Below are 21,340 nucleotides of genomic sequence, written 5' to 3' on the forward strand. Positions count from 1 at the left end.
TGTGTGTAGAATGGAATTTAGGGGTGCGTGTGTGTAGAATGGAATGTAGGGTGTGTGTGTAGAATGGAATGTAAGGCCCGTGTGTGTGTAGAAGGGAAATGTTATGCATGTGTGTGTGTGTGTATAATGGAATTTAGGGTGCGTGTGTATAATGAAATGTAGGGTATGTGTGTGTAGAATGGAATGTAGAGTGTGTGTGTGTACGTGTGTAGAATGGAATGTAGGTGCGTGCGTGCGTGTGTGTGTGCACGTGTGTGTAGAATGGAATGGTACACTGCCATGAAAAGGAAAATGAAACCGCATCATGGGCAGGAAAATGAATGTAAATGGAGGACGCCAGACTGAGATGAGCTCATAAACCTATTGTATTTTTTCCACTCATGGACAGGCGCGCGCGCGCGCACACACACACACACACACACACACACATACATGCACCACACACACATGTATTTCTGTACATAGAATTATGTATTTAGAAAGACACGGTATACCATTCTGACGGAAGGAATAGTTTTTGGGGGGAAGGGCAGGGGAGGGTGCGTAGTTTTGGGGGGGAAGGGCAGGGGAGGGGTGCGTAGTTTTGGAGCAGGGGCAGGGGAGGGTGCGTAGTTTTGGAGGGGAAGGGGCAGGGGAGGATGCGTAGTTTTGGGGGGGAAGGGCAGGGAGGGTGTGCAGTTTTGGAATACACTGAGTAGATGGGCTGGGGGGCCGGGGTGGAGGGGTACAGGCTGTGTGGGCGGCTGGGCACCAGGGAGGCTGACAGGGGGTGCCTAGAAGGTTTTCCTGGATGAAGCCGGGAACAGTTGAAGCTGTTGAAACTGTTTCCGGAAGGGGGGTTGGGGGGACGGTAGGGAGGGGGAGGGGTTGGAGTACAGTGCACACATGATCGCCATGGCACCCCTCCTCCCCCCGCATAACAGATGTATGCTAATAATAAAAACTACAGAAGCACAGTTGAGGGCGAGGACAGGGTCTGGGCTCAGCCGGGGCCCAGCGGGGTGCCCACAGTGCCCCCCACCCCGCCACCCCCAGGTCTCAGCAGACGCTGTCTCCCAGGGGGCCTGGTCCGGAGCCGCCTGCTACAAGTGCGTCTCCTTCTCCTGAGCCACGAGGCCCTCCTTGGCGGTGGGGAGCCCGCCCTCCTGGGCCAGGCCCCCCTCCGCGCTGGGGCGCAGCCTGGGCTGGGGCAGGCTGGGGTCGGGCGTGACTAGCTGCCAGAGGCGCTGCGGAGAGGAAAGCAGGTGTGCTCAGCTCAGCTCAGACCCGCGGGCTGCGAGAGGCCGGCCAGCTCCGCTTTCTCCTCCCAGGGCATGGGCCGGGGCCACGGCCGTCACGCGGTCATCACCGCTACTGCTGGCCACGCCCTCTCGCCAGGTGGAAGGTGGACCGAGGTGATGGCCGGAGCCACGCCCACCTTTTTGGGACGGAGCTGGTGGCAGCGCGTGTGGCCGGTGGGTGGACGATGTGTTCAGGGGGGAGGGCAGGACAGATGGGACAGCCCGTCCCCACTGACACCTGAGCAGCCGGGCCCTATGCCAACTACTCCCCCCACCCCTTGTGGGTCTTGAACTCAGGGCCTGGCGCTGTCCCTGAGCTGTTTTGTTTTAAGGCTGGCCCTCTACCACTTTGAGCCATAGCACCACTTCCAGTTTTCTTGTGGTTCATTGGAGATGTGAGTCTTAGGGACTGTTCTGCCCAGGCTGGCTTTGAACCATGATCCTCAGATCTCAGCCTCCTGAGTCACTGGGATGACAGGCGGGAGCCACCGGTGCCTGCCTGGCACTTGTTAATTATTTTCAAGGTAGGTAGGGTCTCACTTTATATCCCAGCCAGCCTGTCCTTCCCTGGGGTGCTGGGGGTCACAGGGATACGACACCGTGCCCTACCCCTGCACTTCTCTGGTAGCTGGAATGACAAGTTATACGCCACTGCTCCCGGTCAGTGGTTGGGATGGAGTCTCGGGAACTTCTTTTTTTTTTTTTTTTTTTTGTCGGTTGTGGGGCTTGAACTCCGGGCCTGGGCGCTGTCCCTCAGCTCTTCAGCTCAAGGCGAGCGCTCTACCACTTGAGCTACAGCGCCACTTCCGGTTTTCTGGTGGTTTATTGGAGATAGGAGTCTCACGGTCTCTCCTGCCCGGGCTGGCTTTGAACCTCGATCCTCAGATCTCAGCCTCCTGAGTAGCTAGGATTACAGGCGTGAGCCACCAGCGCCCGGCTTCGGGAACTTCTTAAGCCCAGGTTGGCCTCGAACTGCAACCTCCCTGCCCCCCCCCCCCACGCATCTTCAGCTCCGTGTGTGTGTGTGTGTGTGTGTGTGCGTGTGTGTGTGCGTGTGTGTGTGTGTGTGTGTATAGCTAGGATGACAGGCTTGAGCCACAGCACCCAGCTTGCTGCTTACCTCCGTGAAGGAGCCCCGGGCCCGCAGCAGGTTGATGACGGCGCAGAGTGGAACGCAAGCCATGGAGGAGAGGGCCAGCAGCCAGCCGATGGCGTAGCCCCAGGGTGGGTACACGTACACCTTGTTGTAGGTCAGAGGCGTGAACTTGCTCAGGGAGAAGAGGAAGATGGCCTGAGTGGAGAGAAGCAGGGAGGAGCAGGCCATGAGGGAGGCCCTCCCGCTGCTCCCACAGCCCGGGGCGGGTCAGACCCCAGCGGAAGCCCGGAGGCCTCCAGGGCCAGGAACCCCCCCCCCCGCCCCCCATGGATGGAGCAGGCAGAGGTGAAATGGCGGGCGAGGCCGACAGGAAGGCATGGAGCAGGAACGGGAGGAGGGGGCATGGGGGGGGGAGGGTCTCACAGGGCGTGGAGGAAGGGCGGGCAGGCGGGCGGGCGGGCAGTACCAGGCAGAGTCCCGGCGTCAGGAAGAGCCAGGAGATCTTCACCAGGGGCCACGGCCGGTAGCCGATCATGTCCTCCATGTTGTCATAGAAACGGTCGGCCCCTGCCCAGGCAAGGGGGAGGGTGAGGAGCAGAAGGAGGGGGTGTCCCTGGGCCCCTGGGCTCCTCCCAGCCCCTCCCTGCGATGGTGGTGGCCCCCTGGGAGCTGCAGAGCTTGGGGGGAGGGCAGGGCCACCACCACAAGGCGGGGTGCCCCTCCCCCCCGTGCCTGTCCCCCCCACAAGCACTGGGAAGACACGGGAGCAGCTGCTGTGGAAAAGGCCACTCTGCGCCGGCCAGGCCCTGGGGCTTGAACTCGGGGCCTGTCCCTCAACTCAGGCCCTCAAGCGCTCTACCACCTGAGCCACAGCTCCATCTCCAGCCTTTTGCGGGCGACTTAAGCGGAGTGTGGGGCGGGCTGGGGCCGGGGGTCTCAGCCCTCCCCAGTAGCTCAGCTGGGGTTGGTGGGCGCCACGGGCGGGCACGCGGGTGGGAAAGGCTGTTTGCACAAGTATTCAAGCAACGCCCAGGCACTGAACCAGCCACTGCAACGGGAAGGAGGGAATCTGGGGGTGGGGGGCATCAAACCAAGTGGCTGAGGGCCTGTGTGAGGGGGCTCCAGCCGGGGATGGGGGCTCAGCAGCTTCCTCGGGCCTTGCGGGGAACCGGGCTCTCGCCATCCGAATGAGAGACGCCGGGCTTCCTACTCTCAGGAAGCCCCTGGCTGTCTCTGCCCCTTCCCAGCTCTCCCTCCCCTGCTGCGGCCTCCCGGGGCGGAAGGTGGGGCTGGGGGGACTCACCGTACACCCAGCCGATACAGATCACTTCAAACACAGAGAGGAAGAGCAGGCAGATGCCGCTGCACGCGTAATAGTCGAACAGCTGGAAGATGTACATGCCGCCCTGTGGAGGTGGAGGGGGGTCAGGGCTGGGGTGGGGGCGGGGATCCCTCTCCTCTTCCTCCTCCTGGGTCGGCTGGCTGGGAAAAGCCGCTAATGGCCACCACCTGCCTTTGGTTACCAGGTGGACCCTCGGCCTGAGACGGCGGAGGGACACAGGGGACAGGGACGCGACGCAGGGGCCATCTCCCCGGTTGGCTCTCCTCCCCCGGGGCCCCCTCACCTCGGTGACCAGCAGGAGCCCAACCAGGTAGCACAGGACGGCGATGGCCAGGATGAGGAGCTCACGGCGGCCGCGCCTGCGCAGCTGCCCGGGGAACATGTCCAGGAAGGCAGTCACCAGACACTCCATGCACACGAACTGTGGGCGGGGGCGGTGAGGGGCTGTGCGCGTGCCCCCCACACGGCCTGCCCTGCCGCAGGGGCTTGGGAGCGGGTGGGGGGGGCTGGGAGGGGGGGAAGGCTCTGTCCGCAAGGCTGTGGGGCTGAAGCCGGGCCTCCAGAGCTGAGCAGCCAGGAGAAGAGTGGGGGGACATCAGTGGGAACCCCAAATAACAGCCCTGGGCAGCAGAAGGCTCTGAGGCAGGGCCGGGAGGAATAGGAGCTGGAAGAAGGTCCCAGGGCAGGCTGGGCCGGGCAGGGCAGGGCAGGGTGGGCAGGGCAGGGCAGGCTGGGCAGGGTGGGCAGGGCAGGGTGGGCAGGGCAGGGCAGGGTGGGCAGGCTGGGCAGGGCAGGGCAGGGCAGGCTGGGCATGGGTACTGTACCTGGCTGTCCAGCCCGAGAAATATGAGCATGAGGAAGAAAAGGCAGGACCAGAGCTGTGACAGTGGCATCATGGTCACAGCCTTGGGGAAGGCGATGAAGGCCAGCCCAGGACCTGCCAAGCACAGCATGGGCCATGGGCTCTGGGCTCTGGGCTCTGGGCAGCACGGAGGAGCCCTCCCCCACGCCCCACCCCCGCCCAGCCCCATGTGTGTCTGGGCATACCCGTGTACACACAGCGTGGGAGTGGTTCAAGAGGACACAGTGGACTTACCCATTGTTTTGCTCTTCCTGAGGAGAGCAAGTTGTTCATCATTTCTCTATCCTTTCATCCATGCATGCATGCATGCATTCTTCCATCCATCCACCATCCACCATCCATGCATCCCTCCACCCATCCATCCACCCATCATCCATCCACCATTCATGCATCCACCCACCCACCCATCCACCCACCCATCCATCCATCCACCCATCCATCCATCCATGCATCCATCTATCCATCCATCCATCTACCCATGCATGCATGCATGCATCCACCCATCCATCCATGCATGTATTCATGCATCCATCCACCCATCCATCCACCCATCATCCATCTACCATCCATGCATCCATCATCCATCCACCCATCCATCCATCCACCCATCCATCCACCCATCCATCTATGCATCCATCCATCCATCCATCTACCCATCCATGCATGCATGCATGCATCCATCCACCCATCCATCCATGCATGTATTCATGCATCCATCCACTCATCCATCCACCCATCATCCATCCATCATCCATGCATCCACCCACCCATCCATCCATCATCCATCCATCCATCCATCCATCCATCCATCCACCATTCATCCATGCATCCACCCACCCATCCATCCATCATCCATCCATCCATCCATCCACCATTCATCCATCATCCATCCATCCACCATCCATCATCCATCCACCCATCCATCCATTCATCCATCCATCCACCATTCATCCATCATCCATCCATCATCCATCCATCATCTATCCACCCATCCATCCACCCACCCATCCATTCACTCATCCACCCACCCACCCACCCATCCACCCACCCATCCCTCCATCCATCCACCCATCATCCATCTATCCACCCATCCACTCATCCATCCATCCATCCATCCACTCATCCATCCATCCATCTACCATCCATCATCCATCTATCTACCCATCCATCCATCCACCCACCCACCCATCCATTCACTCATCCATCCACCCACCCACCCACCCATCCATCCATCCATTCACTCATCCACCCACCTACCCACCTACCCACCCATCCATCCATCCATCCATTCACTCATCCACCCACCCACCCACCCATCCATCCTCCATCCACTCATCCATCTATCCATTTATCCATCCACCCAACCACTCATTCATCCATCCATCCACCATCCATCCATCATACATACATACATCCACCCATCCATGCATCCACTATAATCCATCCATCCATCATCCATGCATGCACGCACGCATCTACCCACCCATGCATGCACACATGCATGCATCCATTCATCCATCCATCTACCCATCCATCTATACATTCATTTGTTCATCCATTCCTTCATAAACACATGCATGCAAGCATTTCCCCTTTCCCGATCCCCATCTCATTCTAGAAACCCAGTGTGTCCCACACTGCCTGCCCCTGACGCTGAAAGGGTCCTGAGGCCGGGGCTCCGGTTCCTCCGGTCTGCAGGAGGACCACAGCTGGGAGGCCGGGAGGCCACTCACCTGACTCGGCCACCTCGGAAATGGGCACCCCTTGTTCTTGGGACATGAAGCCCAGGATGGAGAAGACAACAAAGCCCGCCACAAAGCTGGTGGCGCTGTTCAGGAAGCAGAGGGCGATGGAGTCCCTGTGTGCAAGCAGGGGGATGCAGGCAGGGATGGAGACGGAGAGGGGACGGGTGAAGAGGGAAGGGGGCACAAACGGGGAAAGACAAGGCAAGGATGTGAGAGAGGGAAGAGGAAAGCGGGCAAGGTCTGGGAGCAGCAGCCGCAGCGTCCGGGGCAGGCCCAGGCCGGTGGGTCTTTGCTCAGGCCCCTCCCCGCCCCCCCAGTCCCCCAGTGGAATCCCTGTCCCCTCCGGAAGGGCTGTCCTCACCTGTAGCAGTTGTTGTGGTACTTGTTGTAGCTGCCCAGCGCTGTCAGACACCCCTGGCCGATGGCAAAGGAGAAGAAGATCTGGGTGCCGGCATCCATCCACACCTGCGTGAGATGCCCGGGGATGTGGTAGGAGGGTCAGAAGGGAGCCCAGGCCGCTGGCGTGCGCACCAGCCCACCCCTGGGTCTCCCTGGTGTGGTGCCTGGGTCCCCTGCTCACAAGCATGCCCGCCCCTCCGTCCACTCTCCCATCCCCATCACGGCAGCAGCGCCTGGCCCTTCATGGAACGCCGGTACATTCTGTTGGCAAACCTAAGCGGTTGGCATTTGGAGATGAATTAGTTAAAGAACAAAAAGGATATATGGCCAAGTGCCAGTGACTCAGGCCTATAATCCTCGCTACTCAGGAGGCTGAGATCTGAGGATCGTGGTTCAAAGCCAGCCTGGACAGGAAAGTCCATGAGACTCTCATCTGCAATGAACCACCAGAAAACCGGAAGTGGCGCTGTGGCTCAAAGGGTACAGTGCTAGCCTTGAGCTGAAGAGCTGAGGGACAGTGCCCAGGCCCAGAGTTCAAGCCCCACAACCCACAAAAAAAATCCAAAACAAAAATAGCTGGGGAGGAAATATACTGCTGTGCTAACAGAATTATAGATGCCAAGAGATGCACTAGTTCCTTTCTGGGTTGTCTTCTGTGTCGCCCCCTGTATTTATAGACGGCTTTTAAAGCAAAGGCAAGACTTGCCCAAGCACAGATGGGCGCAGGGTGAGCGGCCCCGGAGTCCCGGCGCCACACGGAGCCCACCTGCGGGTCCCTGAGGCGGAGCAGGTCCGGCTTCAGGTAGTAGAGGATGCCATGGGAGGCGCCGGGCAGGGTGACGCCGCGCACCAGCAGGACGATCAGCATCAGGTAAGGAAAGGTGGCCGTGAAATAGACAACCTGGAGGGAGGGGGGCCGAGGTCACTCCTGGGTGCGGGGGGGGGGGGCTTCCCGGGAGAGACCGCGAGCCTCCCTGAGTCTCCCCACTGCCCAGGCTTCCCTCCCGGGCCCCAACTTCAGATGTCCCCACGCCTGTCGTGCTAGCGACTCAGGAGGCTGAGATCTGAGGATCTCGGTTCAAAGCCAGCGCAGGGAAGGAAAGTCTATGAGACTCCTGTCTTGAATGAATCACCCCAAACCCCAAAGTAGAGCTTTGGGTCAAGCAGTAGAGCACTGGCCTTGAGCAGAAAAGCTCGGGGACAGCTTCCAGGTCTGGAGTTCAAGCCCCAGGATTGACAAGCACACGTACACACACACACACACACACACACACACACGCACGCACATGCACACACACGCACACACTGCAGTCTGGTGTCCCTCCATCCTTTACCCTGGCTGCTATCTCCTCTCCCATGGGGGGGGGGGCGGTGTAGGGAGGGTGCAGGGATGGGCAGGGAGATTTCGGTGATTGGTTCCCAAGGTGAAGGTTGAGGAAGGGTGTCAGTCCGCCCACGGGGACCTCGGAGTCACAGGGGTCCTGTGTCCCAACCCAGGACTGCCCTGTGCATCATTACCCCCACATCTCGCTTGTACAGCAAGCCAGGCAAAGGGACGGCTTGGGGAGGGGCCTGACTGGCGGCCTGAGCCCCTGCCAGGCCTGGCTGGTGAGAGCGGCGAGCGGTGTCCTTGGTCTCTGGGTGGGAAGCAATAACCCCCCCCCCCCCCCCGCTCCCCCTGAACTCACTCCACAGCGGAGCTCAGTCTCGCCCCGTCTAGCCAGGCAGTTCTGCTTGGAGCTCTGTGTACTGAGACTCCTGTTCAGGTGGAATCATGTACAATAAGCAGTTGTGAGTGTGGCTCCTGAGTACTGTACACACAGCACAATACACACACACACACACACACACACACACACACACACACACGCAGTGACCGACTCCTGAGAGGAATGAGTAAGCAGAGCCACCAAGGTCCCCAGGGACCAGCAGATCTAACGTGCCGCCCACTGGCCCGCCTAGACACAGATTAGCTCCGGCTGCGAGATTTTGATGCTTTTTGATTTGGCTCTGAGTATTATTTATGTAAACGGGCCTTTTGAAGTCTACCAAAAAAAGAAAACCTCTCCTTATCCCAGGCCAAAACTGTGGAGCCTTCCTGCCATGGCCCCGCACCCCACCAGGGGGGACCCCAAGGACTTCCTTTCATCTCTTGGGAGGAGGGACCCCTTGGAGTGCCCATGCGCAGGGCGGGCTGTGGCCGGGGCCGCTGGCGCAGCTCACCTTGCCCGTGGACTTGATCCCCTTCCAGATACAGAAGTAGCAGATGATCCAGGCGAGCAGGAGACACAGCGCCAGCTCCCAGCGCAGGGCCCCCAGCTCGTGGAGGCCGGAGGTGATGCCCAGGACGCGTCTCCTGGTGGGTTGGGAAGAACAAACACCCGGGTGAATGGTCGAAGGGACAAACGGCCACTGTCCCCCCAGTGTGTTCAGAGCTGACCCCATCCCATGCCTCCCTCCCCCCCCCCGCCTCCCGCTCCTCCCTCCCAGGGGAGGCCGGTCTCCCCCTGCGCTCCCACCTGTGGTGTCAGGGACCCTGGCTGGGGGTGGGGGGGACCCCCATCACCGTAATCCCACGGGCATCTGTGTCTCTCTAACTGTTGCACAGAGAGATAAAGAGAGAGGGTGAGGGCGTGTGAGGTTTGTCAGGAGTGGGAGAGTGGACATTCATTTACGTGGTGGGTCTGTGTTCGGGTGGATGTACAGGTGCATGTGTGCTTACATATGCGCAGGGAGACATAAAGATGGCATAAGGCAAGCGGGTGTGAGCAGCGCCCACGCTGGCCAGCCAGGCAGATGCGGGTGAGGACGTAGGTGAGCGAGCTGGGGTTTGCAGCCGGTGGGGCACAGGCAGGCTGGGGAGAAGCAAGAGGGACACACACGCGGGCAGGCGGGGGGTAGAGGGGTGCACAATCGTGGGAAGGTTGGCTGGCACACTTCCATGGTGTAAACACTCCCCTGGCTGGTGGGGACAGGGTTTGGAAGATCCCCAGGCTGTCAGCACCCCGAGGTATGTGGGGGTCCAGGGATGGGGGTCCTGGACCTCGGGGGAACGCAGGACCTGACCGTGCCGGAGGACAGTGAATGGGGGAATGTAAGCAGGCCTGGGTGGAAAATCCAGGTCTGGGTGTGGGGTGTGGGCTTGGAGTGTCGGTGGGCAAACATGGGGGTATGTGCGGGGGTGCGGACTCCCTTGTCTCTCAGTGGTGTGGGTGAAGGCTAGACAGCGTGCCCACAGTCTCAAACATGCACCCCTGGGATATCCCGACCACGCACAGCTCAGACGCGCAGGTTTCCCCTGTGTGTGGGGGGGGGGGCCTGGAAGGTGGCACCTACTCCCAGAATTCTATGACGGGCGAGGTGAAGTTCTCGGAGTGCGTGACGGCTGCGGAGTGGTTCAGGAAGTTCACGCAGAGCTCTGCGGACACAGGCAGGGGAGGGGTCAGTGACGGAGGAGATGAGGAGCCCCTCAAACCCGAAGCCTCCCCTGGCCTCTGTCCTCACGTCCAGCGCCTTGCCTTCCACCATGGCTAGGCCCCAGAGCTTTCTTTGGGGGCTCCATCTCCGAGAGCGCCAGGGCTGGGTGTAGAAGGGCCCCTGGTCCCAGGCAGCCCCCACGGCCGGCTCCCTCCAGTGCTGCCCCTCTGATTCCTCTCTCCCTCCCACGCCCCCCCACACCAGTGCGATATCCCACACTCCCCCCCTCCCTTTTGCCCCACTAGGCTGTCTCCACCTCTTTGGCGCCATGTTTGGCACATAGTAGATGCCTGGGAACTATTACACGGGAGGAGGCGGAGACAGCCTGCCACCGCCACCACGGCAGCCGTCACCATGGTGACCGGGGTGGGGGTGGGGGCTGGCGCACGGGGGTCTACCTGTGTTCCAGGCATTGGAGCAGCTGGTCCAGGGCAGCTGGGAGGTGAAGGAGCTGAACAGATAGAAGAGGGCCCAGGAGAGGATGATGATGTAGTAAATGTTCAGGTAAGACTCGATGACCACAGACGCCAGGCCGATGCCTTCCGGAACAGGGGTGGGGGAGAGACACACAGCGCACCAGGGTGATGTTAACGCAAGCAGGGACGGCATGGAAGCCGCCAGCCGTGGGCTCAGGACAAGGACCACGGGGGTTCTGTCACGGACATGGATTCCTGTTCCTTCCCCTTCCCTTCCTTCTCCTCTCTCCTCTGCTGTCTCTACTTGGTTTGTTTTTGAGACAGAATCTCACGATGGAGCCCCAAATAGCCTCAAGCTCACAATCCTCCTGCTTTGGCCTCCTAAGTGCTGGGATTATAGATGTGCACCACTGTGCACAGCTCCACCGCTGGGCTCTCTGGCAGCCACCTCAGGGCCTGTCCCTCCCTGCCCCTTCTGGCCTCTTTGTACTGAGTTCTAGAGACCAGAGGCCACACCCTAGTTGGACAGGGGTCCGTCCCCTGGCCCAAGGGAGCCCTCTGGACTGCCTTTTCTGGTTGTCTGTCTGCAGCATCAGGGTGGGCACTGTGGGAGGCTCAGCGCACACTCAGCCCTACAGACCCACAGAGGAGGCTCAGAGACCCCGTCCAAGACCTGCGCCAAATCTGCTCTTTGTGATTTTGGTAACTTGGTTTCCATGCTGTGGGTCCTCATCCCCAAGCTGTGTAAGCTTCGGCCCCCACGAAGCTTGTCTGTCCAGTTAGCCCAGGCTGAGCAGTGGATGGAGAGTGAGGTGGGCAAGGGTTAAGGAAGCGGGCAGATGCTACACAGGAAGGGGAGGGATGATGGGCAGATGTTATACAGGAAGGGGAGGGATGATGGGCAGATGTTATACAGGAAGGGGAGGGATGATGGGCAGATGTTATACAGGAAGGGGAGGGATGATGGGCAGATGTTATACAGGAAGGGGAGGGATGATGGGCAGATGTTATACAGGAAGGGGAGGGATGATGGGCAGATGTTATACAGGAAGGGGAGGGATGATGGGCAGATGTTATACAGGAAGGGGAGGGATGATGGGCAGATGTTATACAGGAAGGGGAGGGATGATGGGCAGATGTTATACAGGAAGGGGAGGGATGATGGGCAGATGTTATACAGGAAGGGGAGGGATGATGGGCAGATGTTGCACAGGAAGGGGAGGGATGAGCAGATGTTGCACAGGAAGAGGAGGGATGAGCAGATGTTGTACAGGAAGGGGAGGGATGAGCAGATGTTGCACAGGAAGGGGAGGGAGGACGATGGGCAAATGCTGCGCAGGAAGGGGAGGGATGATGGGCAGATGTTGCACAGGAAGGGGAGGGATGATGGGCAGATGTTGTACAGGAAGGGGAGGGATGATGGGCAGATGTTGCACAGGAAGGGGAGGGATGATGGGCAGATGTTGCACAGGAAGGGGAGGGAGGATGGGCAGATGTTGCACAGGAAGGGGAGGGAGGACGATGGGCAAATGCTGCGCAGGAAGACTCACCCTGGAAAAGGGGGCAGATCTTCCTCCAGGCTGTGACGCTCCCTTGGCTGGTGTGCTGGCCCAGGGACACCTCCAGGAAGAACACCGGGATGCCGCAGCTGAAGAAGAAGATGAAGTAGGGGACGAAGAAGGCGCCTGTGGAGGAGAGGGAAGGGGCATGAGGGCTGAGCCACGCGCTGCGCCTGGGCCCTGCCCTTCAGAGCCTCTGCCCAAGGCCCAAAGGGGCCTCGTCCTGTCTGTGGGCCACCAGGTGATAGGGCTTTGGCTTTCCCACTGAACTCAGGGCCTAGGTGCTGTCTCCGAGCCGTTTTTGCTCAAGGCTAGCACTCTACCACTTTGAGGCACAGCTCCGCCTCCAGTTTTTAAGATTAAGAGTATCACGGGGGACTTTGCTGCCTGGGCTGGCTTCAAACCAGGATCCTCAGATCCTCCCAAGTAGCTAGGATTACAGGCGTGAGCTGCCAGCACCCGGCTCTGATTTTTTTCCCTCACAAATCTTGTTTGTGTATTATTTTTGGAACAAGACATATGTTCTGCATGATCTGATATGCTTATTAAGCTATCAGGTTTGACACATTTGGGAGAAAAATAAACAAACAAGAACACCTCAGACAGACACTGTTTCCTGCTAATAGTTCTCAGCATTCCCCTCTGCTGGGTTCCGATCTGCCTGGATCAGAACCCCGGATGGCAGGCAGGCAGGCAGCCCTGGGCCCCTGCGCTCATGTTGGGATGCACAAAGCGCCCAGGCCTCACTGCCAAAGAATACTGGGCAGTTGTCGGGTGCTCATTGTGTGTCTGGTCAACAGAAAAGTCCTCACGAAACAACCTGCCACTGCATAGGACCTGCGTGACCGCCGCCATTTTAGAGACAAGAGAACAGAGGCCAAAACTGATGCAAAAATCCAAGGCACAAACAAACACACTGAGTCCATCCTCCAACCAGGCTGGCTGTCTGATCCTAAGAGTGTCTCTTCCTCTCCCTTCCCCCCCCCTCCCTCTCTCTCCCTTCCTCTCAGGGCCCAGGCTGTAATCCAGGGCCCCCTGTGTGCGCCAGGGTACCCCTCCACCGCTGAGCCAGGCCCCACAGCCTTCCTTCTAGATTTCTGGGTTTTGCTTTGTGTTCAGACAGGGTCTCTCTATCCTGAGGCTCTGCCTGGCCCATAGTTCGTGGGCAGCCCCAGAACAGCCATGGGGAGATGTCTGCAGACATAGTGGCTTCAAGCTAGGAGTTGATTGGAAATCTCCCCCTCACATCCTCTTCTCTCTCTAAATTAGGCCTTTTTCTTCTCCTCTCTCCTCCCTCCTCCCTGCAGGGCTTTTTCATGCTACGCTCAACAGTTAGCATCTGTTCTCTTTAAGGGGGAACCATTTCTTCAGGATGATCCATTTTGTAGTTTCCTTTTTTGTAGCGGGACCAATAATTGTACTATGGTTTTCTACTTTATACTTTTTTGGGGGGGGGTGTTTCTAGGGTGTGAACTTGGGGCCTCCTGCTTGCTGGACAGGTGTTCTAGCTTGAGCCACACCTCCAACCCTTTTTGCTTTAGCTATTTTCCAAAGAGGGTCTCATGATATTTTTCCTGGGCTAGCCTGGACTGCAGTCCTATTTATGCAAGCATAATCCCAAGCAGTTGGAATTACAGGTGTGAACCACTGCACTGACTTTTTCTACTTTTTTTGAAAGACTTTTCTCTACTGAACTCTCATTAATAACCAACAAATTTCCCTACATAAATTAATAAAAACTGTATTTAACTATAATCAGAGCATATCATTGGTCTGAGATAAACCTTATTATTACCATGTATAACTCTTGCCTAAAGCAAAAAATTTACATTTGTATTAGTCTGTGACATTGTGTACCTGTATAAATCCATTTCTAGGTTGTCTGTAATAAAGAAACTAATCTCTGCCCCTCTCCTCCCTTTTTGTACCAGTCCAGGGGATTGAATTCAGGGCCTTTTTGCTCAAGGCTGGAGCTACACCTCCACTTCTGTTTTTTTTGGTGGCGAATTGGAGGTAGAAGTCTCACCGACTTTTCTGTCTAGGCTGGCTTTGAACTGCAATCCTCAGATCTCAGCCTCCTGAGTAGCTAGGATTATCCCCTTCCTGGACCCAAGATTGGGATCCAGGTCTCACTAAAAATGAGGGATCAGGGTACAGGGGTGGCAGCCTGTTTTTCCCTAGTAGTTGGCCTACTGTGACTGGGGGAAAACTGATCTAGAATCCACCTCGCTGCCCAAAGCCACAGTGCTCAAGACCCTCCAAGAAAAACAGCACAGGACCTGATGATCTCCTCCTAGCAACCAGAAATCATTTCTAGATTGTTTGTAAGGCCTAGCACAATGGAAAGGCTGTCGAAATAGGTGTTATGCCCCATTATATGGGGAATCACCACAAGAAAAAAAAAGCAGATGGGTGGTTAGTGGCTCACACCTGTCATCCCAGCTACTTAGGAGGCTGAGATTTGAGGACCATAGTTCAAATCCAGCCCAGCAGGAAAGTCTGAGAGACTCTTATCTCTCCTGAACCACCAGAAAACCAGAATTGGCTCTGTAGGTCAAAGTGGTAGAGACTAGCCTTGAGCAAAAAAGAGCTCAGGGACAGTGTCCAGGCCCAGAGTTCAATCCCCCTGAATGACCACAAAAAAAAAAAAAAAGAAAGAAAAGCTTTTACATTTTCAGTTCAGATTCCACTTTTAAAAACATGTATCTTTTTTGCCAGGCACTGGTGGCTCATGCCTGTCATCCTAGCTACTCAGGAGGCTGAGATCTGGGGATCACAATTCAAAGCCAGCCCAGGCAGGAAAGTCTGTAAGACTCTTTTATCTCCAATAAACTACTCAGAAAAAGCCAGAAGTGGTGCTGTGGCTCAAGTGGTAGAGCGCTAGCCTTGAGTACGGAGGGGGATAGGGACAGTGCCCAGGCTTGGAGTTCAAGCCCCAGGACCAGCATAAATAAATACTATATACTATATAACCACATATATATATATATGTGTGTGTGTGTGTGTGTGTGTGTGTGTGTGTGTGTGTGTGTGTGTGTGTGTGTGTGTGTGTGTGTGTGTGTGTGTGTGTGTTTTGGTGAGTCATGGGGCTTGAACTCTGGGTTTTGGCGCTGTTCCTCAGCTCTTCAGCTCAAGGCCATCGCTCTACCACTTGAGCTACAGTGCCACTTCCGGCTTTCTGGTGGTTTATTGGAGATAGGAGTCTCACGGTCTCTCCTGCCCGGGCTGGCTTTGAGATCCTCAGATCTCAGCCTCCTGAGTAGCTAGGATGACAGGCGTGAGTCACCAGCACCGGCATATGTGGTATTTATATATATATATATATATATATATATATATATATATATATATATATATGTATATGGTAGGGATTCTCCTAAACAATATGTGTGTGTGTGTGTATATGTGTGTGTATTATATTGTTTAGGAGAATCCCTAAGTTTGAGTGTTTCTTTTTTTTCCCCCTTCCTGGAATATTTCTGGAATTTATAATACATATTTCTCCAGGAAGAATACAGGGAATTCTTTCAAGAGGTAAAATGAATGTGTGAGCCAGCCACAAGGGCTGCTAGGTTAGAGCCCACCAGCTCCCCCTCAGGCCAGAACGAGGGGTCTGGGCAGGCGCTGCCCCCCCGATGCCAACCCAGGTGAACTCACCACCTCCATTCTTGTAGCAGAGGTAAGGAAACCTCCAGACGTTGCCTAGGCCGATGATCTCCCCAGCCACGGACAGCACGAACTCCATCTTGTTGGTCCATTGGCCCCGGTCCTTCGCCCCGTCCTCGCTTTCTTGGTCCGTGGTCTCTCCTTCCTCAGGGACCCAGGAGATCACAGGAGCCCCAGCCTCGTGGACTGCCACTTTCCTCTCCATCTCCACGGAGTGGCGGGGGCAGGGCGGGAGGAGAGAGGCCAAGGCTGGGGGAGAAGGGAGGAGCCGTGAACTCTGGTGCGTATGTGCGTCAGCCCATTCTGCCCTCTGCCCAGTCTTTGCTGTTCACATATTGCTTTTTTTTTTTTTTTTGGTGGTGGTACTGGTGTTTGAACTCGGGGCCTTATGCTTTGCTAGGCCGGCGCTCTAGCACCTACCTGCACCATGCCCCACCCCCCCCCACCCCCCCCCCCGCTCCACAACCTGCTATATTGTTTTCCTTCTCAAACTCTGCCTGGCATTTCCACCTAAAGTTCCACTCTGCTCCAAGGAGCCACGAGACCCCGCTTCCCATCCAGGAAGCACCTCTGACCTGGCCAGGTTTGCAGCTCAAGTGACTTGCTTGCCCAAGACCAATAAGGAAGAGCTGGGACCTAAACCCAAGCCTGGGTTCTGTAGCTCAAGTGCCCTTTTGATCTATTTGGGCAGCCACCATCTCACCAGCCCCTCCGCCCAGATGGTCTGTGTTCTCCAAGGCCCTGCTGGCCTCCAGGTCAGAGGGGATCATAGGCTGTGTGTGTGTGGGGGGGGGAGGGTTGGGGTCAAAGGGCAGGGGTAGCGGAGTGGGTGCCTGGAGCTCCAGGCCAGGCACGCTGTGATGGATCCTTCTCACTTGGAGTCCACCAGGGCTGGGCGTTCAAGCGATCGGAAGGCAAGCAGAAGGTGGGGCCTCTGAACAAGGCTAGGGGGGAACCTTGGGCAGCACCAGCAGCAAGTGCCAGCCGCCTGAGGAAGCCATTCCTTCCTTGTCTCCCCCTCCCCACTGTATCTCCATCCCGAGCTGTGCAGGAAGGGGACGCGGCTTGTGCCAGAGAGGTCACAGAGCACCCTCACCTGGTAGGAGGTGACCTAAGAGGGTCAGATGATGGGGATGGGTCCCCCCCCCACCCAGAGGAGTCCTAGCAGGAGCTACCCATCCTGGGCAGGCAGGATACCCCCTCTTCTCCCTGCTCCCCACCCACCCCGGGAGACAAAGCTCCCCAGCCCCCCTCCGCTCTCAGCGCTATTTCTGTCCCTCTCATGGGTCTGTCAAATGCCAGGCTGTGAGCAGAATCTTGATCTGACTCACAAGGGCCTGAGGCCCTGCTGCCTCTCCCCCTGGGAAGTGCCAGGTGGAGATGCCCAGCTGTGGGGGGGAGGTGCCCCCCGCCCCTCACCTCCAAGAGGTACCAGGAGAATGAAGTGAGCCTGAGCCTCAGCCGTCTAGCAAGGCTCCATGTTTCTCTAAGGCTCTAAGGAAACACAGGGGAGTCTTTTTTTTTTTTTTTATTAAGGAAGAATCTGTGTTTATTTGTTGGTCCTTTTAACCCAGGCAACAGCCCAAGCCCAAGTCAGTTAGAAAGGCGTGGGCAGGAGCGATTGGAGGTTATGGAAATTTTTGAAGGTGACTCTGGAGGGTGCGGGCAGGGGAAAGCGTGGCGGGGTAAAATTCTGGAACCCACACAGAGGCATGGATGGAAAGCTCAGCCCGGGACGGAGAGCAAGGAAAGAGCCACTAGGCTGCAGGTCCAAGACCTGGAGCTCAAGGGAAGAGGGAGGAGAGGGAGTAAGACAGCAAACCCACGGGGGGGGGGGGTTTGCAGGCCAGACCCCCAGAGCTCAGGCTCCTGTGGCCAGTTCTGACTGGGGGCCATCCCCCTGAGGAATGGCTCCCGAATTGTCATCAAGCAAATAAAGGCATAAATGAATGAACTCGGACACACAGATCCAAGAACACCAAAAAGCCTGAGTCCAACGCAGGCCTACTCATCACAACAATAACCACAAAGGGTTAATGGCTGAGAAACACTGAGTGCTGACACTGGTGAACAGGGCCTCATCTGACCACAACCCTAATCCCTACCACAGCCTCTCAAGCACCTTATCATCGTGACTAGCAGAGGCTAAAGGGGGGAGGCTCAGGAGGTGGCACAGAGCAGCTGCTCAGTAAGACAGACTCTTGAGGAGCTGCTGAATACACTTACCAAGATGACGAGTGGCAAAGCTGGGTCTTGCTGTGTGACCTTGGGGGAGTCACACCTCTTCTCTGAGCTTTAAGTCTCCCTGGAAGACAGAACGGCCCCTTGCTCAAGTAGGATAATGGAAGGGGGGTGGGGTGGGTAATGATGAGAATGGTAAAAGACAAGAAGAGATTGTCTTTGCCAAGACATGGGGTAACAGGGTCAGAGTAAGCCCCGAACATCAGGACTGCCAAGGGACCTGGCAGGAAAAGCAGTAATGAAGGAATGAATGAAGCGAGAGACAGAGGAGAGCCAGACAGGGGAGCAAGTCACAGAACCCAGTGTGGGCGCAGGATCTGGGGATGCATTAATACGGGCAGAGAGAGGGGAGAAAGAGAAGAGTTGACGCGTAGACCCGGACGTAACTTTTTATGTTATAAAAAACATTCTTCTTTACCAGACTTACGTAACTGTAGCCCCTCTGTTCATCACCTTTATCATAACAATTTAAACATATTTACCAGAAAAGAAGATTATTGGGAAGAACAAAAACTTATGGGTAAGAAGGAAAGCTGGAATGAGGGAAACTGGCTCAGAGCCAAGGTAAGTCAAGGGGAAAGAGGCTAAAAATTGCAGCAAGAGGGACTTAAGACAGACTTGGGAAGGAAGTGTCAGGAGGGGATATAGACACACAGAAGAGCAACACAAAGATCTCCATGTTGGGTTCTTTTCAAAAGTAAAAAGGGGGTGCTGGGAAGGTGGCTCAGTGGTAGAGTGCTTGCCTTGCATGCATGAGGCCCTCGGTTCAATTCCTCAGCACCACATAAGCAGAAAAAGCTGGAAGTGGCTGTGGTTTAAGTGGTAGAGTGCTAGCCTTGAGCTGAAGAGCTGAGGGACAGCGCCCAGGACCAGAGTTCAGGCCCCACGACTGACAATCAATCAATCAATCAATCAATCAATAAAAATAAATGCACTTAGCAAACTTTCACACACACACACACACACACACACACACACACACACACACACACACACACACAAAAGCTAAAAGGGCCAGCAGGTACTGGTGGCTCACACCTGTCATCCTAGCTACTCAGGAGGCTAAGATGTGGGGGGTCCTGGTTTAAGCCAGCCTGGGCAGGAAAATCTGTGAGACTTTTATCTCCAGTGAACCACCAGAGACCTAGAAGTAGAGCTCAAGTGATAGAGGGCCAGCCTTGAGAGAAGGAAAAAAAAAAAAAAAAAGCTCAGATAAAGAGCCCAGGCCCTGAGTTCAAGCCTCAGGACTGGTGTGCAGGAACACACACACACACACACACACACACACACACACACACACACACACACACACACACACACACACACACACACACACACACACACACACACACACACACACACACACACACACAGCTAAAAGGGCTGAACTACATAATGAGATCCTGTCTCAAAACAACAACAACAAATCAAGAAGAAAGGGAGGGAGGGAGAGGGAAGAAGGGAAGGAGGGAAGGAAGGGTGGAGGGAGGTGTAGCCCCATCACAGCGCCCTCCCACCTCTGGCCAGCTTGCTAAGAACCACGTGTAATGACGGAGCCCCACAGCGGAGAGGAGGCTTGGACAGCTCTCTGTTCTCAGGCCCCACCCCAGGAGCTGATGGTGGTCCCCCCCCCCGCCCTCCTGCTGTCCCCCTGCTTGGCCAAGCTGGGCTGGGGGGGGGATGGGGAGGGCGATGGGGCCTCACCATCCTCCAAGAGCAAACGGGGGTCTGCACTGAGTATTCAGTGTTCGGGAGACGGCAAGGTGGAGGGAGCCGCCCCCCCCCCCTGGCGGGGCTCGGGTGGGCATGGGCGGGCTGGGCATGGGCGGTGGCACGTTCCGCGGCTGTCTGTCCCCCGTCAGCCCAGGAATGGCCGGACTCCTGCTCCAGCTCACACCCACATACCAACACCCCTGTGTGTGTGTGTGCGCGCGCACACAGAGGCCGGTGCCCGTCACGTCCCTTTGCACACACATACCTGTGTGCATGGCACCAAAGCCCGTCTCCCTCACACCCCGTGGGCCACGGGCTGCCATGGGGTGCCAGCTCCTCCCCTCAGATCTCCCAGGACACTAACACGCCCAGCCGCCCTCCCTCCACACAGAGGGGAGTACCGAGCCTCCACCTGGGTCCCCCCCCAGCCATCGTAGGCCCTGGCCACTCCTGTCCTTCCCACCCCTGGGGTGCTCTTGTCTTCTCCCCCCTCCCATCTTTCACCCAGCTCCCTGGGGGTCAGCTCTCCATCTGTGAGCTTGTCCTGGAGGATCCTCAATGCTGTGGTAATTGGGGTCACTGGGGAGCCCCCGGTAGTCCCCGCACCCGTTGCCTGTGGCCCCCCCCCCGACCCCCAGACACACAAGTCCATCAAGTCCTGCCTTCCAGGTCTCAGCCCTGTGGGGCAGCAGTAAGAGATTGGGGGGAGGTGTCCCGATTCACCTCAGTCCCCGGGCGTCGGCTGCACCACACGTACCTGCCTTCCTAGGTCCTGGGGACGCGGCCTTGAGCGCAGGGACCCGAAGGGGCAGGGTCTCACACTGCCCGTGCAGAGTCCCATCCACGTGCTTCGGAGGCTGCTCTGTTTCTCGTCCGTCTGTGTGTGGGAAGAGGGTCAGAAGCGCACAAGCACAGGAGGGGCTGAGACTAAAAGGCTGTGAACCGGGGTTACAACATCCCAACATCCAACCTCAGGAAGCCAAGACCTCTGCCCTCCCCTCCCCCCCCCCCCGCCCCCAGCCCCAGCCCCCTCCTTCCGGTGGGCACGGCTGCTCCCTCAGGCAGAGAGGAAGGGGCGCACGCAGCCTGACCTCAGCTCCCCCGCCCCCGTCCTGGTCCCCTTCCCCCCACCTCCACCCTTGGGCCAGGTAGGGCTGTGTCTCTTACTAGACAAGGAGAGCCAGAGTGGCCAACGTCCAGGCTGGACACGGAGAAGCCTGGAGGGGGGCTGGCCTCCCTGACGTGGGCACGGGAGGAGGGTGAATCACATACTGGACTTTTCCACCCAATACCTGCCCTCAGTGGCTTCCAGCAAAGCCCTGGGCCTCACCAGCCACTGCCCTCTCCCTGGGATTTTCCTAGAGAAAATGCCCAGAGCCACCTTGTCCTGGGGTAAGCCTGGGGGAGGGGGGGAGAGGACCCCTCCCTTCCCGTCCCTCTCCTGTCACCCAGGACCGCAGCCTCAGTTTCCCACCCTGAAAAGGCAGAGCGCAGATGCTCCGCGTGGCCGTGTGTGTGCAGAGCCCTGTAAGAGGGGCTGCATG

General features: G+C 57.4%; 1 protein-coding gene across 3 annotated transcripts; it reads right to left on the bottom strand.

Moving 5' to 3' along the window:
• Positions 1-385: 385 nt before the first annotated feature.
• On the bottom strand, positions 386-21,001 carry LOC138804532 (sodium- and chloride-dependent betaine transporter). 3 transcript variants are annotated; one of them, XM_069988861.1, is made up of 17 exons: positions 20,964-21,001; positions 20,554-20,673; positions 18,069-18,147; positions 15,834-16,091; positions 12,168-12,302; positions 10,600-10,740; positions 10,061-10,142; positions 8,948-9,080; positions 7,491-7,625; positions 6,687-6,790; positions 6,314-6,438; positions 4,543-4,655; positions 4,002-4,085; positions 3,680-3,782; positions 2,843-2,943; positions 2,401-2,571; positions 386-1,226 (listed from the first exon to the last, which is right to left on the bottom strand). In XM_069988861.1, the coding sequence occupies exons 4-17, from the start codon at positions 16,045-16,047 to the stop codon at positions 1,083-1,085; spliced, it is 1,785 nt and encodes a 594-aa protein (XP_069844962.1). In that variant the 5' UTR covers positions 16,048-16,091; positions 18,069-18,147; positions 20,554-20,673; positions 20,964-21,001; the 3' UTR covers positions 386-1,082. The 3 variants fall into 3 exon arrangements, with proteins under 3 accessions (XP_069844962.1, XP_069844960.1, XP_069844961.1); XM_069988859.1 differs by having other exon boundaries at positions 387-1,226; positions 4,002-4,139; XM_069988860.1 differs by lacking the exons at positions 20,554-20,673; positions 20,964-21,001 and adding an exon at positions 19,788-19,932 and having other exon boundaries at positions 387-1,226; positions 4,002-4,139.
• Positions 21,002-21,340: the final 339 nt, after the last annotated feature.

The sequence above is a fragment of the Dipodomys merriami genome, unplaced genomic scaffold (genome assembly GCF_024711535.1).
Source record: "Dipodomys merriami isolate MVZ:Mamm:240054 unplaced genomic scaffold, mDipMer1.0.p SCAF_368, whole genome shotgun sequence".
NCBI lineage: Eukaryota > Metazoa > Chordata > Mammalia > Rodentia > Heteromyidae > Dipodomys > Dipodomys merriami.